General features: G+C 34.8%; 1 protein-coding gene across 6 annotated transcripts in view; it reads left to right on the top strand.

Moving 5' to 3' along the window:
• Positions 1 to 9,486, top strand: part of KCNC2 (potassium voltage-gated channel subfamily C member 2) — a gene marked incomplete at both ends in the record, with an annotated part of 59,016 nt that extends 49,530 nt beyond the window's left edge. The window contains 3 exons of one of the 6 annotated variants that reach the window (XM_081331259.1): positions 1,405 to 2,329; positions 4,914 to 5,081; positions 9,377 to 9,486. In XM_081331259.1, the coding sequence (XP_081187385.1) occupies positions 1,405 to 2,329; positions 4,914 to 5,081; positions 9,377 to 9,486 (1,203 nt within the window). Of the gene's footprint in view, positions 1 to 1,404; positions 2,330 to 4,913; positions 5,082 to 7,516; positions 7,651 to 8,347; positions 9,148 to 9,376 lie in introns of those variants that run through there. The other 5 variants (XM_081331261.1, XM_081331260.1, XM_081331258.1 and 2 more) reach the window with 5 other exon arrangements.
• Between the last annotated feature and the right edge of the window lie 5,655 nt (positions 9,487 to 15,141).

The following is a 15,141-nucleotide window of genomic DNA, read 5'->3' as shown; positions in this document are numbered from 1 at the left end:
AGCCAAATTTCTAATAAGCGGATGAATGGAGAAAAGAACGCATGTACTGTAGAACTATAGTTTTTTTCAGCTAAATGTGCTTCTGAATGTGCTTCCCTCTTCCCTCTCGTTCTTTATAATCATGTGAATTGGGGGGGCTTGTCTGAGAGGTTTACTCATGTTACTTTCTTACAAGGGCTCAGCACCCTTTTATCTGACTGTTGCTTTGGTAGTACCTCTTCCTCCTATGGAAGGTTCTAGTTTGAATTAATCCCCTCCCTGCTTCTCCAGCTAATCAAGAATAATAAGAATGGTGAATTTCCATTGTGCCCTTATTATTTATGATCAAGCAAAGTTGTGTCTTGAGCAACTGAAGCTTGCAATAATAGTTCCCTTTTTTGAAAAATAGTATTTGGGTAGTTTGCGTAATTAACTTTCTACCGTCCCAGTTTACTCTGTGTTTCTAGATCTATAAGTAGAAAAACATGCTGGAAAAACAATGGCAAACCACTTGACATCTGCAAAATAGTCTACATGGTTGCGTCTATGTAGTCACTAGATGTTGAGCTCCATTCAAGATCATCTTTACTTTACTTTTATTTAAAGATGGAATATTATCAAACCCCAAATAAGTATTACATTTGGTTCCACATGTGAGGACATTTTTGTCCTTGCGACTTTGTCTCACTGTTTTCTGTCAGACAGAGAAAGAAAGTATATAATATTAGACCTTAACATTTATCCTAGTTCCATTATATGGAGTAAAATCGCAAGCCATTCCAATGACGCTTCCAAAGATAAAGGGTAATGTTGGAACATTTTGGAAAGAATGAAGATTCAGTCTTGGAAACATTCTTCTTTGACATAAACTTCAGTGAATTTAATAAAAGTGAGGACTGTATATATTATTGCATTAGTGCTTAAATATCTGTTTGCTTAAGTACATTGTCAGAAGCGTGTATTTTGTTACTATTTGCAGATATACATAATGTCAGCCACTTATATACATACATATCATGCTCTTCTCAATCTTGTTGGGTAAAATGCAGAAAGAAATAGCAAGGAAATCAAAAGCACAACATTGAAAAAAAAGAAAGGGAAATATAGGTAAATGTGCCTTGCACCACAGAATTCACAATAACTCTGTTCCATACTTTCCTATCCGTTGTTTTTTTATTCTTTAAACTTGTCAGTTCAGTTCTTCTTGAGAATGTTAGCAATGTCTTTTTTGGCAGGCATAAATTAAGTGAATTTATTTAATATCAAAATAACCTAGATGAGAAATATCCTATTCTATATTTTAGCCCTTTCCTTTATAGTACTTAATTATTAATTAATATAAGTTAGGGCAAAGGTTTTAATTGTAATATTGTTCTTAGACTTTACTGTCTTTTTCTAATGTATTTTCTTTTTCTTTCTTTACAGTTCATTGCTTTTGCCTCTTTATTCTTCATCCTACTCTCAATTACCACTTTTTGCCTGGAAACCCATGAAGCATTTAATACCATCAAAAACAAAACAGAACCTATCAAAGGTAGTGAGCCAGTTCTGCAGTATGAAATAGAGACAGATCCAGCTCTAACGTATGTCGAAGGAGTCTGTGTGGTGTGGTTTACATTTGAATTTTTAGTCCGTGTTGTTTTTTCACCCAACAAACGTGAATTCATAAAAAACCTCTTGAATATCATTGACTTTGTGGCGATTTTGCCTTTCTATCTAGAAGTGGGTCTGAGTGGGCTCTCCTCTAAAGCTGCTAAGGATGTGCTTGGTTTCCTCAGGGTGGTAAGGTTTGTGAGAATATTGAGAATCTTCAAGCTCACTCGACATTTTGTTGGCCTCAGGGTGCTTGGTCATACACTCCGTGCGAGCACCAATGAGTTTTTGCTGCTGATAATATTTTTGGCATTAGGAGTGTTGATATTTGCCACCATGATCTATTATGCTGAACGAATAGGTGCCAAACCCAATGACCCATCAGCTAGTGAACATACAGAGTTCAAAAACATCCCCATTGGGTTTTGGTGGGCTGTGGTCACCATGACTACTCTTGGATATGGAGACATGTATCCAAAGACTTGGTCAGGCATGCTAGTGGGTGCTTTGTGCGCTTTAGCTGGAGTGCTGACCATAGCCATGCCTGTGCCTGTTATTGTCAACAATTTTGGAATGTACTATTCTCTGGCCATGGCAAAACAGAAGCTTCCAAGAAAGAGAAAGAAGCACATCCCACCTGCTCCTCAGGCACGGTCCCCTACATTTTGCAAGACAGACTTGAATATGGCCTGCAATAGCACACAAGGAGAAGTCTGTCTTGGCAAAGACAACCGGCTGATGGAACATAATAAATCAGGTAGGACACAATTCCAGATGCATGTCTGGTATGTCTGGCAATATAAAGAATGAGAAAGCATTTAAACTTTCTACAGCTGAAGGAGTTAGATTATTCACTTCTCCCTTCAACTAGTCTTTAGGCCCCAGTCTCATAAATGGCAAAGTAGCTAGATGTTCTTGGATCTGTGAATTGCTTTCTATAAAGTGTTTGCTAAATGTATTCTGAACGCTAAGTTGCTTTTTGTTTCTTCTTTTTCTTTTTTAGTGGTGGCTTCCTCTGTTTTTGCTTACTGCATTGTACAGATGTTTAGTTCAAGCACATGCTTGTGCTATACAGTTATGCTGTCATTCTATTGATTTTTTTTATCTTATGTAATGTTTCCCTTGTTTGCTGGTGTTGCAAAATACTAGCAGCAATCTTTACATTACTTAAACACACAGTAAGTTAGTCCTATCCCAAATGAGTGGCTTTTAGGTAACTAGTCACCATTGAAGCCAAAGCTTTCTGAGAGTCAAGGATTCATGGATCCTAAGATGAGAGGGCAGGTCTAATTTACATGTAATGGAACAAATAATAATACAAAAATGTGTTTTCTAGATTATAATAATACTATCATTTCATAATTTAGAATAGGTAGTAATTTCTCTGATATTCACAGAGCAGAACAATTTTTTGTAGTAGTTTTAAAATTCTATAAGAATAATGACATCTTTTGTCTATCTAAGTTTCACTTCTCTTTTTACAATTACGGCTGTTATCCTTGACCTAGGAAACAAATATAAATTAAATTTAAGTTAAGTTAAGATCAGTAAAAATATATTTAGTTTGGATTAGGATCTAAACTTAAAAGTACCTTATCTTAAGTAGACTAAGGTATGAATGCTACAAGATTGTAATTTAGAATTGTCTAAAGTAAATAATCCATACAGTATTTTCTTAATGTTATTAACACCGCGATCCTCCATGTGTTTGTTTGGATATAAATACTGATAAATTAAATGGAACTTTCTTTCAACCAATTGTCTTTCAAATAATAAAAGTGCAATTCTTTAGATATAATTTTAATAAATCTGATATACACACTCAGAGAGAGTTTTAAAAAATGCAGAAATGAAGAAACAATCTTTATGTTTCATGAGCTTTCTCTATCGTATCCCAATATGGAGAAGGCACAGTTTGCAAGTGAATAGGGTAATGGGTGCTGGTGAGGAGAGAATAGAGGGAAATGAAATAGATGATCAAAGCTGAAATTTATATTTTTTTTCAAATGTCTATATGTTCATCAGTTTCCACTGCTGTCAATAAAATTGCTCTATCTTAAAAAATATTAATATATTGCATAATATTATTTTTAGTCAGTTAATGAAAGGGCTTAGATATTATTAAAGAACTACAGTCTTCCCCAACCTGGTTTTCTTGAAATCTGATTTATATCCAATAATTTCCAAATAAGATGGCTTTATCTTGGGAGCAACATGATTGGAGAAAATAGCTTAGCCTTTTTTGTAAATATCATCTGCTCCACAGTTGAGCTAAAATATGGTGTGGTCCTTGAGTACAGATTTTTCTTTGAAAAGGAGACAACATAGAAAAGAATTTAGATTAATGTGTTAGTAGGAAGGTAGGGGAACTTTAAGACTTCTATATAAAAGGGAGTTCTGTAGTGTTAGCAGATTATTAACAGACAACCTAGAAAAACCAAATTTCCTTTGAAGTTGCAAAATTTGAAACAGAGGGAACCTAGACATATCTGTTAAAACAGCAGATCTCTGTGAATTGCTAAGGACCACTAGTTGATTGTCTACCATATAAACCTTGCAACATATTCTACCTATACAATTTGGGGCTTACCCACTGAATTTAGCCACTAGCTGTATTGCACGTTGCCTTTTGATTAATGCCTTCCTGCTTTTGCTGCCTTATGAATATTTTTCAAAGTAACACATTTATCAACATCTTACAGATGATAGGTCATGAGCTGCATTTAAATTTGTGACTTACAATCTCTATTAAATAACATTAAGTTACTCATTAGTGTCTTAGTCTAACATTATGTCGAGTGAAAGATGGGCCTTAGACTGCAGGTGTTGCGTATGTAAAAGCAATGGTGAAGTGTTAGAAAACAGAGCTGTACCCTATCTTGTGAAATATATTGCCTCACTGCCAGAACTGAAGAAAGATCCTAGTCTCAGTGATTTTTCCTCATGAAATAAACAGGAGATTGCCACCACTTTTATTTTAAACAGCAAAATATTTTGGATGAATCCAGAAGAATTCCCTAATTATTAATTATTAAATTTAGAAATATAATACCTGCTGTTGTAAATGCCAATTGATTTCTTTCAGTGGTGAATGAAATGCTATAGTAACACCATTTGCTGCCTTTTTAAATACTGAAGACAGCATCAATCTAAAATGGTCAGTTTGCTTCTTAGGAAGTCATAGGTTTTCAACTTTATGAGGAACATTTTTTTCGTTTCATAACTTACTGCTGCTTATTCTTCTTTTTTACCTTTAGTAGTAAGAGTATAAGGCAAGTTATTTGTGATGTCTCATTTATTCATTGGCTATATGATATAAATGGGCATGGTGCTTTGACCAGTGTTATCAGGTGAAGACAATACAGAAAGTGAGCAGCCATTGTCACCTATGGAAAGGCCCCCACCAATCAGACGCTCTAGTACCCGAGACAAAAACAGAAGAGAGGGAACATGTTTTCTACTGACAGCAGGTGATTACCCGTGTGCTACTGATGGAGGAATCAGGAAAGGTATGGATTTTTTCATCAGACTATAAATATTATTACTATTCTTCTGAACAAATAATCCTGAAATAAAGCAGATGTGAACACATGCTATAGGAAATACTATATTCAGATCAATGCATTTTTCCTTCATATTTTCTTTGTCCCTTTCTTGTTTCATATTAGAAATGTCTTTGGCTCATTAATTCATTGAGAAATATGTCACTGTTTCATTCATGATTTCATTTGTCTACCTGAAAGAATATAGATGTAGCTTAGACCATTTTCCTTTAGATCAATTTCTAAACAATTGGAAATTGCTGTGGGATGGCTTACATGTAAATCAGTTGCTAATTATTGTAATTTAGTTTATGCTGTAGAAGAATGGCTTAATTAACTCAGGTAGATAAAACAAAGTTCTGAAAAAGAAACAAAAATTTTAAGGTACTATTTTTTACAAAGTGTTTAAACTGAAAGAAGAAAATGGTTACCCAAAGCAATTAAGTTAAGGATAGTTCCACTATGTTGAAAAGAAAATTGCTTCAGCTACACCGGTGTTACTACATTTTTCCCTGCAGCAAACTAATGAAAGTTCAATGGCATGCCTAGGTCCCATGCATCTTTGAATCTCAATCCAATCTTTAAAAAAAACCCCAAAAGAGATGGTTATTTATTGTTTATTTCTTGTAAAAAATTAAATACTACTTTGCATTAGGATCTGGAAGCAGCATTTAAAAATCCATATCCACTTTTGTTCACAGTTTTCCACAACATATGGCATTTTAGTATACACTTTCTATTGCTGTATATAGTTGTTAATATAAATTCCCCAAGAAATCATTTTTAAAGCAAATTTCCATGATGCTAATCTTTATTTCATAAATTTCCCAAGTAGAGCCTTTTAAAATGTACATTTCCTTAATATTTATGTAACTACCCCTTTTTTGTATGCAGCATTGAGAAACATAACACTCTTTTTCAGATGCATCTTTCACAAACAAATGGAATTTTTATGCGGATTTTTGACCAGAGAAAGATGGATACTAGCGGACTCAGTTCAGTGCTACTGTCTTTATTGCAACAGAGTCCATACTGGGGAATCTTGCAAATCTGCTCCCACAGATTTCTTTTACATCCCTAGGTATGTCATCCCTATTTTATGTGTTTGTTGTGGGAAACCCTGGTGTATTTGCAGCAATTATGGGTGCTACCTTAAAGGACTGTTGTTTCTGAGATCAAATAGCATTTGTGTTTCTATTCATCTCATCCTCTACAGTTCCTATTGACAAGATAACCTGCATAGTTAATTTATAGACCAAGACCAGGAAGTCTTGGACCATGTCCAACCTCTGTCATGGAAACTCACATTCATTCTCTCTCAACCCAACCTATCTTAGAGGACTGTGGTTTTGAGGAGAAATTTCCAGAAAGGAGTACTGTGTATTTTGCCTTGATACATAATTCTTTACACAAGAGTGAGACCCAAAGGTGCTTTTTTGATAAAGCAACTGGACTTTCTTGTTTTTCTTTCAAGACATTTCGCTTTTCATCCAAGAAGCTTCTCAGAAGTGAAACATCTTCAAAGAAAAACAAGGAAGTCAGTTGGCTCATGAAAAAAGTTGCCTCATGGGACAACCATGACCTGGATGACTGAGAATCTCCCAAGACCCGAGAGGGATATTTCCTTGGAAATAAGTGACTTCTTTAGATTGTAGCTAAAGAGACTATTATTATACATATTATACATCTTATGAAAGTCATAAGAATTATCATCTTTATTTTGTGTATAATTCAGTTACAATATACAGTATATTTTAGTTGCTTCACAATGGATTCTTTATACAGTAAGTGGAACTTATTCCCAGTTAAACTTATATGAAATTGTAATCCAAATAAGAATGCCATTTTGTGTATATTGCATTTACCTGAGAATTAGTTGCTTTGATAAAGAATCCATTGCTGCTTCAACATAGATCAATCATACTTAGTGAAGTAGGCCACAGACTAAACTTGTTTAGTAAATTCATATTTCATTTATGTTGAAACTATAGTTTGTGAAATATTGGGTGACTCCTTCTCTATCACCTTTGCCCAACTCACATGGGACATAGATTTTAATGATGGACATCTGCTGTGCCTAAATTAGTAGCTTCTAATTTAGATATGATAATAGAACAAGATCCTACTACAAGTGAAGGAAGGGGAGGGCATCCAGCCTAATGCTCACTTCTAATATGCTCTATAACTATGATATTGAATTACACTATAGGAGAGCCAGTTCTAGCATTTGTTTTTTGTTTTTTAAATATCACTAGTTACACCTTATTTTTTGTCTATTATTTAAGAAAATATTAGGACTTTTATAAGCACCCATGGAAAACATATTATTACATTGCACTGTGTTGTGTTGTTTGTCTATTTTCTGACTGAATTCAACTAATGTCTGCATTTTCTCATGAAAGGCTACGAAAAATCCAGAAGTTTAAACAACATAACTGGCATGGCAGGCAATGCCCTGAGACTGTCTCCAGTAATATCACCTTACAGCTCACCTTGTCTAAGACGCTCTCGATCTCCCATCCCATCTATCTTGTAAACCAGAGGCTATAAGTTGATTACTTTACTGCAATTTAAATGCTGCTTATTAACTAATGGAATAGCTATAGCATTAACCAAGTTCTATTGACAGAAGTATAAATCTGTGTTATACTTGTTAGTGTCCCAACAGTAGCACTTGGATAGCTGAAGATTTTAATTTTGCTTGTAAGATCCTCTGAAGTACAGTAGGCTTCATTCCTCTTCACTGCTATTGTCCTACATTACCACAGCAATAAAATAACTGAACAGTGTAAATAAATGACCATATTTTCAGGGAGATATATTTAAATAAATGTGCTTCCATTGATAATTATTCCATTAGACCTTCATTCTTGTGATTCCAACCTGTTCTGAATATGTTAGATCTTGTCATAATTGCATAGGATGTGACTTCAGTCTAATCATGTTCATTGACCATTCTGTTTCCATTACTTGAAATCCATCTTGCAGATTAATTGGAACCTTAGATGACCAAGGACTGTGTAGATTTGTTGTTGTTTTAATTGTACCATCTTATTGAAATCAGAGTGATGTTTGATTGATCTGCATGTGGGATTGGGTAGTTTGTGTTTATTTTGGTTCTCTTTTATTTATTTTAAGTTATTTTTTTTTAAAAATGTTATTTCTTGATTGATTTATTTTAGAACTGGGTTAATATATCAGAGTTCTGAATATTTCCGGTTGTTTGCACACAGATAACTGCAAAGAGGTTGTCATTACTGGGTACACGCAAGCAGAGGCCAGATCTCTTTCTTAATGGCTTGGGGAAGGCACAAAACATGAAAGAAAGGTAAACACAATCCAGGCTTGCAATATTAAGTTAGCAAGTGCTGCTTGGTAGTACAGTTATTTCTCTTCTCCAGGATTCTTCAACATTTTCAGATGCAGAGTGACAAGACTTCTTTTTTTCTGTTCTTTAGTTTAGTTTAATTTTTGTTTGGGTTTGTCACAGCTATAAGAGGACAATAGTTCTAAAATGGGGTTTTGACCAGCCTTAAACCTCTAACTCTAAGGCTTTCACAATTTATTTGTCAATATTTCTTTATTTTTTCTTTAAATGCTTTGTCACGTTTGTTGTGTCACAGTTTTCCTGTCTGTATTTTTCATCTGTCTTCATGTTCCACAGTTGCCTTCTTCAAAGCTGCTCTTTTCATGTAAGTTTAACTGCTAAAAGCACTTGCTTCCTTCCCCCACTTTTAGACACATGTATCTATGCATATGCGAAGAATAGCTTGATAAATGGCCACTTCCTTAACATTTTTCAGAAGGTGGAATTTAGCAATGGTTTTGTCATTTCATTAGGATTGCGGCTTCAATCCCACATTTTTACAAACTGCATTCATTTTTATGTTCAAATTTTATTCTCTACAACTGCTTTTTCTTTATAATAAAAACAAGGTGACATGAGTTAAGCAACACTATGAACTTAGTTGCAGATATGAAGTTTTGGGCTGGTGAGGAAAAAAAACCAACAATGTGAAAGACTACAGGTTTTTTTTTAAAGTATTATAAGAGATCCTTTAGACTGTTGAAATTTTTGTATGTTTAGGATTGCTAAGAAAAAAAGTCTATCTAAACATGTAACATTGTTTGCATAAGATGCATGTAGATGTACATTTATTTTGGTAATAGCACTTGCAGATATAGCTGTACAGTACATATATTTAATATGTAAATAGATTCATCAAGAAATTAATATATGATGCTGCTATTATTGGCTACAGTGTTATACAGAATTTATCATGGATTTTTGACTGCTGAAAAAGGGACAATGGAATTTAGCCATACCAAGGACTGTACTGGAAAGAGACTGCTCCTCTTGAATGGGCCCTGATCATCACCTAACGCCTTGAAGAGATTCTTCTAATTTCCTATGGAAGTCAAGCTTGTTATGAGGATTAAGGACCAATTTTAACAACTGCTGCCAGCAGATGCAGTTATTAGTCACTATTGATGAGTCAACTGTAAATAAGATATGTGTGCATGGAATATCAGCTTTAGACATCTATGCCAAGGGATGCTGCATCTCTGAAACCCCATGAAAAAAGAGCAACAGAACTTTTTGTGTATTCTTCTTGGTCACTACAACAGGCCATACTGTGGATCATAAAAGGCACACAATTTAACAATAGTGATGTGAGCACATACATTTCCTCATAGCAACTGTATTTTTGCAAAGTTTGTAACTTAAGAACATTAATGTCATAGGATTTTGCAAGAAGTTTTTGCACTCTCAGTTTGCTTTATCTATATTTTTATGAATTCTATTGAATATGCCAAGAGATGGTTTAGATTGATCTGGATCAGAGATGTGTGAATGCAGGTGAAAGAAGTAAGCTGAAGAAAAAAAATCACAGACTTTGCCAGAATTGTATAGATGCTTTTTGTTGTTGTTTTGATTTACTTCATTGTTACCTCATAGGTATTGAAAGAAATAAAATATGGGCAGTAAAATATATTATAGTTTTTTTATTGAAATGACCACAAAACAATATTAGTAAATCTAAAGTAGGAAATATGAAATAGATCTTAAAATGTATATTTTGCATAACAGAGAAATTCTTTACTTTTTTGTGATTTTTGTGATAAAATTGTTCTAGTCTATTCAACGTCTATGATGCTTTGTTGCCAGGTACTGTGTGATAACTTATGTTCTCTCCCTGCTGTTTAATAAGACCTTCTCCAGAAACTGTTTGTCACTCTATTTTGAATGTAAGAACATTTCCCACATGTGAAACTCTGTATTGTGGACCTTTCTGTGAAACTGTCAAAAGGTGCATGCAGAAGCCTGGTGGAAGCCAGTGGCCATGTAACTAACCAAAATGGAGAATAAAATGCAAAAGATCTTGGGGAAGACGTTGGAACACAACTACAAAGTTGCTCATATTTTCTTTTCTCTACTGTTTCCTTTTTCTTGCTCCTTCTTTGGTTTAAGAAGTATTTGGCCATTCTGATTATAGTGAGTGTCTTTTATACAGATTATTTCAGGATGAAATCAGTGTCCCATAAAACAAGAGGACAAATGCATGAATGAAGAGAGACAGAGCTGTCATGCACATCTCTTTTAATTACAACCAATCTGTTATCTCTGAAGCAAATTGTTTCCTGCCTCTAAATTATGTTCCATTTCTGTACAGTTCATTGCACTGCAATCCTATACATAAGTGAAATACATAGCAACTAGTTTCAGTGATACTTAGTAAGACTGTGGTATTATAATTCTCATAAAAATATTTTCATCTTCAATACTTCACTTAACTGTGGAAGAGCTATCAAAGGGAAGGAGGTTTATTTGTATATACTTAGTGTGCTTTTCAAGAAATTGTTTATATCCATATATAGTTCCTTTTATGTAAGAGGAAGTCTAAAGGAATACTACCATCCTTTTGTTGGTGACTATGCATGAAGGAGGAATATACTAACTGTGGCTAACAATGGTCTTATGGTAAGCACTTCCTCTTGTAATACATGAAGACTAAAGTCAATGGAGGAGTTTGGAGAGTCCGAACAGCCAAGATGGCAATCACAGCAGCACAACTGAATTAGCACCTGTTTTGTATATGTGTTGATGTCAAAGATATGTATAATGGGGACAGGCTTCAATCATGCTGATGCCTCTGGCCTATAGTCTGCTGTTCAAACATAATCTTAGAAGTGGCTTGTTAAATTTATTTAGCACTTTATAACATTGTATAACATTTTTAAAACGCAGTACCTATTTTTTGAAAGTTTAAAAAGTCTCAGGAAAGCAGTATATCAGAAAAGTGCATAGACACTGTCTAAATTGAATATTTGGAATTTCAAGACTAAGGATTGCTCATTCCAATCTTATGTGTGTTGAATAGGAGGGTTTTTTGTGTCGGGCCCAAATCCAAAGACAACACAGCAAAATCGAACTGAGTCCAATTGTTTACTTGCTTATGCTTAATGGACGGATCTTGCCAATCTAAAGTTATAACCTTCTAACCTACAAGGTATAGCCTGAGAATTTCCAGATATGGCTACTGCGAACCTCTTCCCCCTCTCCCCCAGATTGGGACTGTGTAGTCTCTTAATTTGGGCTTCTTTTTAATGGAATGTACTCCCTCCTCCTTGGGAAAGCTCTGTGCTGCTAAAATGCCATTGCTTCTTGTCAGGAAATTGTGCAGCAAGTGTCCAAATGAAGACAGATATGCTAGCACAAACTTGTAGTTTTTTATAAATAAATATATTTGACATCTATATATACAGCAAACAAGATAGGCACATCACTACATCATGAGGTAGATCACAGAACACACAAAGCATACAGAAGAAAAAGGCGGGGGGGGGGAAAGGGAAACTCCGCCTCCACACCCCAGCAACAAATCACAGTGCAGATTGCCACATGCAGGAACCAGCATTCTCCAATCAATCACAACTGCATGTTCTGGCACAACCCAGCTACTAAATTTAAATATCACCCCTTCAATTTATAGCTGAACAGTATTTAAACCAAGTTGTTTCATAAGAGCCTTGTGTTTCTGCATACCCAATGGCTTTGACATGAGGTCAGCCAAGTTATCTTCTGATGGTCAATAAATTTGGTCTATTACATTTTCTTTCATTGCTTCTCTGACATTACAATATTTTATGTCAACATGTTTGCTTCTGGTTTTTATTGTCACCTGTTGCCATTTGTATACATGTTTGTTATTTTCAAATTCTTTAACAATTGTATATATATATATACACCATGTTATTTCTGAACATGACTCTGATGATGCTATGAATTCTGCTTCAGCTGTGGAAATGCAACTTAAATCTGTTTTCTAGATTTCCAGCCAATTAGTGTGTTTGCAAACATTACAACAAATACTGAAATTGACTTTCTATCTTGTACATCATTAGCCCAATCAGTGTCTACAAAACATTTCAATTCTAATTCATTTTATGGTTGTAAATACAATCTCAAATCCATGATTGATCACTCTCATAACCAGGCAGAACTTTTATTATACATATTAGAAAACTACAACATTACATTACTTTTTGACATAATCGCCATTCAAATTGAGGGACTTGTCATAACTTCTTACAAAGTTTGAAATTCCTTAGTAGTAGTTGCTCAGCGCCAAATCTGGGCTATAGGGGGGGTGATCAAAAACATCCCAATGGAACCGCTTCAGAAGTTCTTGGGTGCATCTAGCGGTGTGCAGGCGAGCATTATCATGAACCACACCGGAAGTCAGCATGCCCTAATGCTTGCTATGGATGGCTCTTCTGAGTTTCACAATGTTTCACAGTAGACTTCTAAATTGATGGTCAAACCATGCTCCAGGAACTTCACTAGCAGTGCTCCCTCGACAGCTTCACATTTGGTGGGATTTTCTTTGGCACCACTTCCAGTTTGGTGTTGGTTCACGATAATGCTCACCTGCACACTGCTAGACACACCCAAGAACTTTTGAAGCAGTTCCACTGGGATGTTTTTGATCACCTGCCCCCTCCCCATAGCCCAGATTTGGCACTGAAAAACTAGTACTAAGGAATTTCAAACCTTGTAAGACGTTATGACAAGTGCCTCAATTTGAATGGTGATTATGCCAAAAAGTAATGTAATGTTGTAGTTTTCTAATGTGTATAATAAAAGTTCTGTATCTGCGAGTGTCTGTTATTGATAACCAAACAAAGCAGTACTAATATCAAAATGGTGCACCTTATAATTTTGCAATGCTGCTAATTGAAATGGTCAATTCAGAAGACCCACATAATAGAAAATGTAAGAGTGACCGAAATGATCACAGAAACATTAATACATCTGATGAATGAGGAACACCTTTCCAAAGTGCAGTTGTTGCTTTTTTTATTACAAAATTGCCCTATCTTGGATTTTTCTCTCCAAGACATAAGAAATACCTTCCCACAGGCTTTTGATCGTCTGCATAGTGAGTGAGGCTGAGGTCAGAATATGGAACCCATCAGTTCCAAATCACAGAATAAGGTAAAGAGACTTCATGTTTACTAAATAGTGTTTTAAAAGTGATTGTATACCAGATTAAATCATTTTAGTGGCAATATGAAAGGGTGATTATTTATATAAGATGTATCCTATAATCTAAAAGGTCTCAATCTATTGAAGTTTGAAACTGGTAAAATATTTATATGCAAAGATTAGGTGTCTTATGTAAATAGGAAAAATTAAGGGGAAAATGGGAGATGGCTAAAAGAAAAACTGCTGGTACAGGACAGTATTCATTTTCAAAATCCAAATTATTTTTCATATGAGTAATTGCAGTTTAGTTTCCTTGCAGTAAGGATTTTTTTTAAAAAAACTTGATTTGATGTATATTGTCTGAACTGAGGATGAATTGATTAACATTGATTCCCTAACAGTTTTCACCGTGAATGTAGTTGTTAGTTCCTAATGCCTATAAAATGATGAAGCATAATATATTATTCAGCGTTCATTGCTAGGTTTGTTATTGCAAAACACTACAAATTAAAATAAATCTTTCTTTGGACTAGTGGTATTCAAATGTGAGAAATTACAGTAGCATAAAATTACTATACTGTAACTACTAAGAATGATGAAAAATGGTACAATAAAGTACAATTCTCTAATAACCATAACTATTTATAGAAATAATGTGTTTCCTAATATATTAGGCTCTACTAAATATATGTTGTTCTAGATTAACATATTACATACGGATGACATATTTGTGTTCTCTTGTAATATCAAATGTATTTTCATAGTTTTGTATGCATACCTGAATCAAAGAAAAGCAACATTGAAAGTAAGAAGATCTCTGGCTCCTAAAAGATAGTGTAGATACCATTTTTTTTAAATAAACCCAGTGGCCGTGTTCAATGCTCAGTTTTCCTATCTGTAAAATTAAACTGCCAACTCAAACTAAAACAAACCCCACCTCTCTCCAGTAAATTTGTACATATCCCACATTTGTGTGTATGTGTGCATGTGTATAATTATATATTTCAAAAATTGAATTAGTATTTACTAATTAAATTTATTTATTTATTTATTTATTTATTTATTTATTTATTTATTTATTTATTTATTTATTTATTTATTATTGGGACTTATATGCCGCCCTATCTCCCGAAGGACTCAGGGCGGCTAACAACAATAACATACAATAAATACATAAGTTAAAATAAAAATTAAAATTAAAGGTCCCTGTACAATAAATTAAAATTAAAATAAATGAAAAATTAGAGTTAAAAATTAAAAACATAATTAAAATCCCTGTCAGTCCAGGTCAGCCAGGTGGAAAAGGAGTGTTTTGAGGCCGGGGCGAAAGGACTGGAGATCTGGGGCCATCCGAAGCTCAGGGGGGAGCTGGTTCCATAGGGCTGGCGTTCCCACAGGGAAGGCTCTCCCCCTGGGGGTCGCCAGCCGACATTGTCTAGCCAATGGTACCCCGAGGAGGCCTTCTCTGTGTGAGTGTACTGGGCGATGGGAAGTCGTTCCCGGCAGCAGATGGACCTGCAAGTATCCCGGGCCTAA

Source organism: Vipera berus (genome assembly GCF_964194415.1).
Source record: "Vipera berus genome assembly, chromosome: 6".
Lineage (NCBI taxonomy): Eukaryota > Metazoa > Chordata > Lepidosauria > Squamata > Viperidae > Vipera > Vipera berus.
Note: the sequence above shows the minus strand (reverse complement) of the source record. Positions and strands in the feature narration are given on the sequence as shown.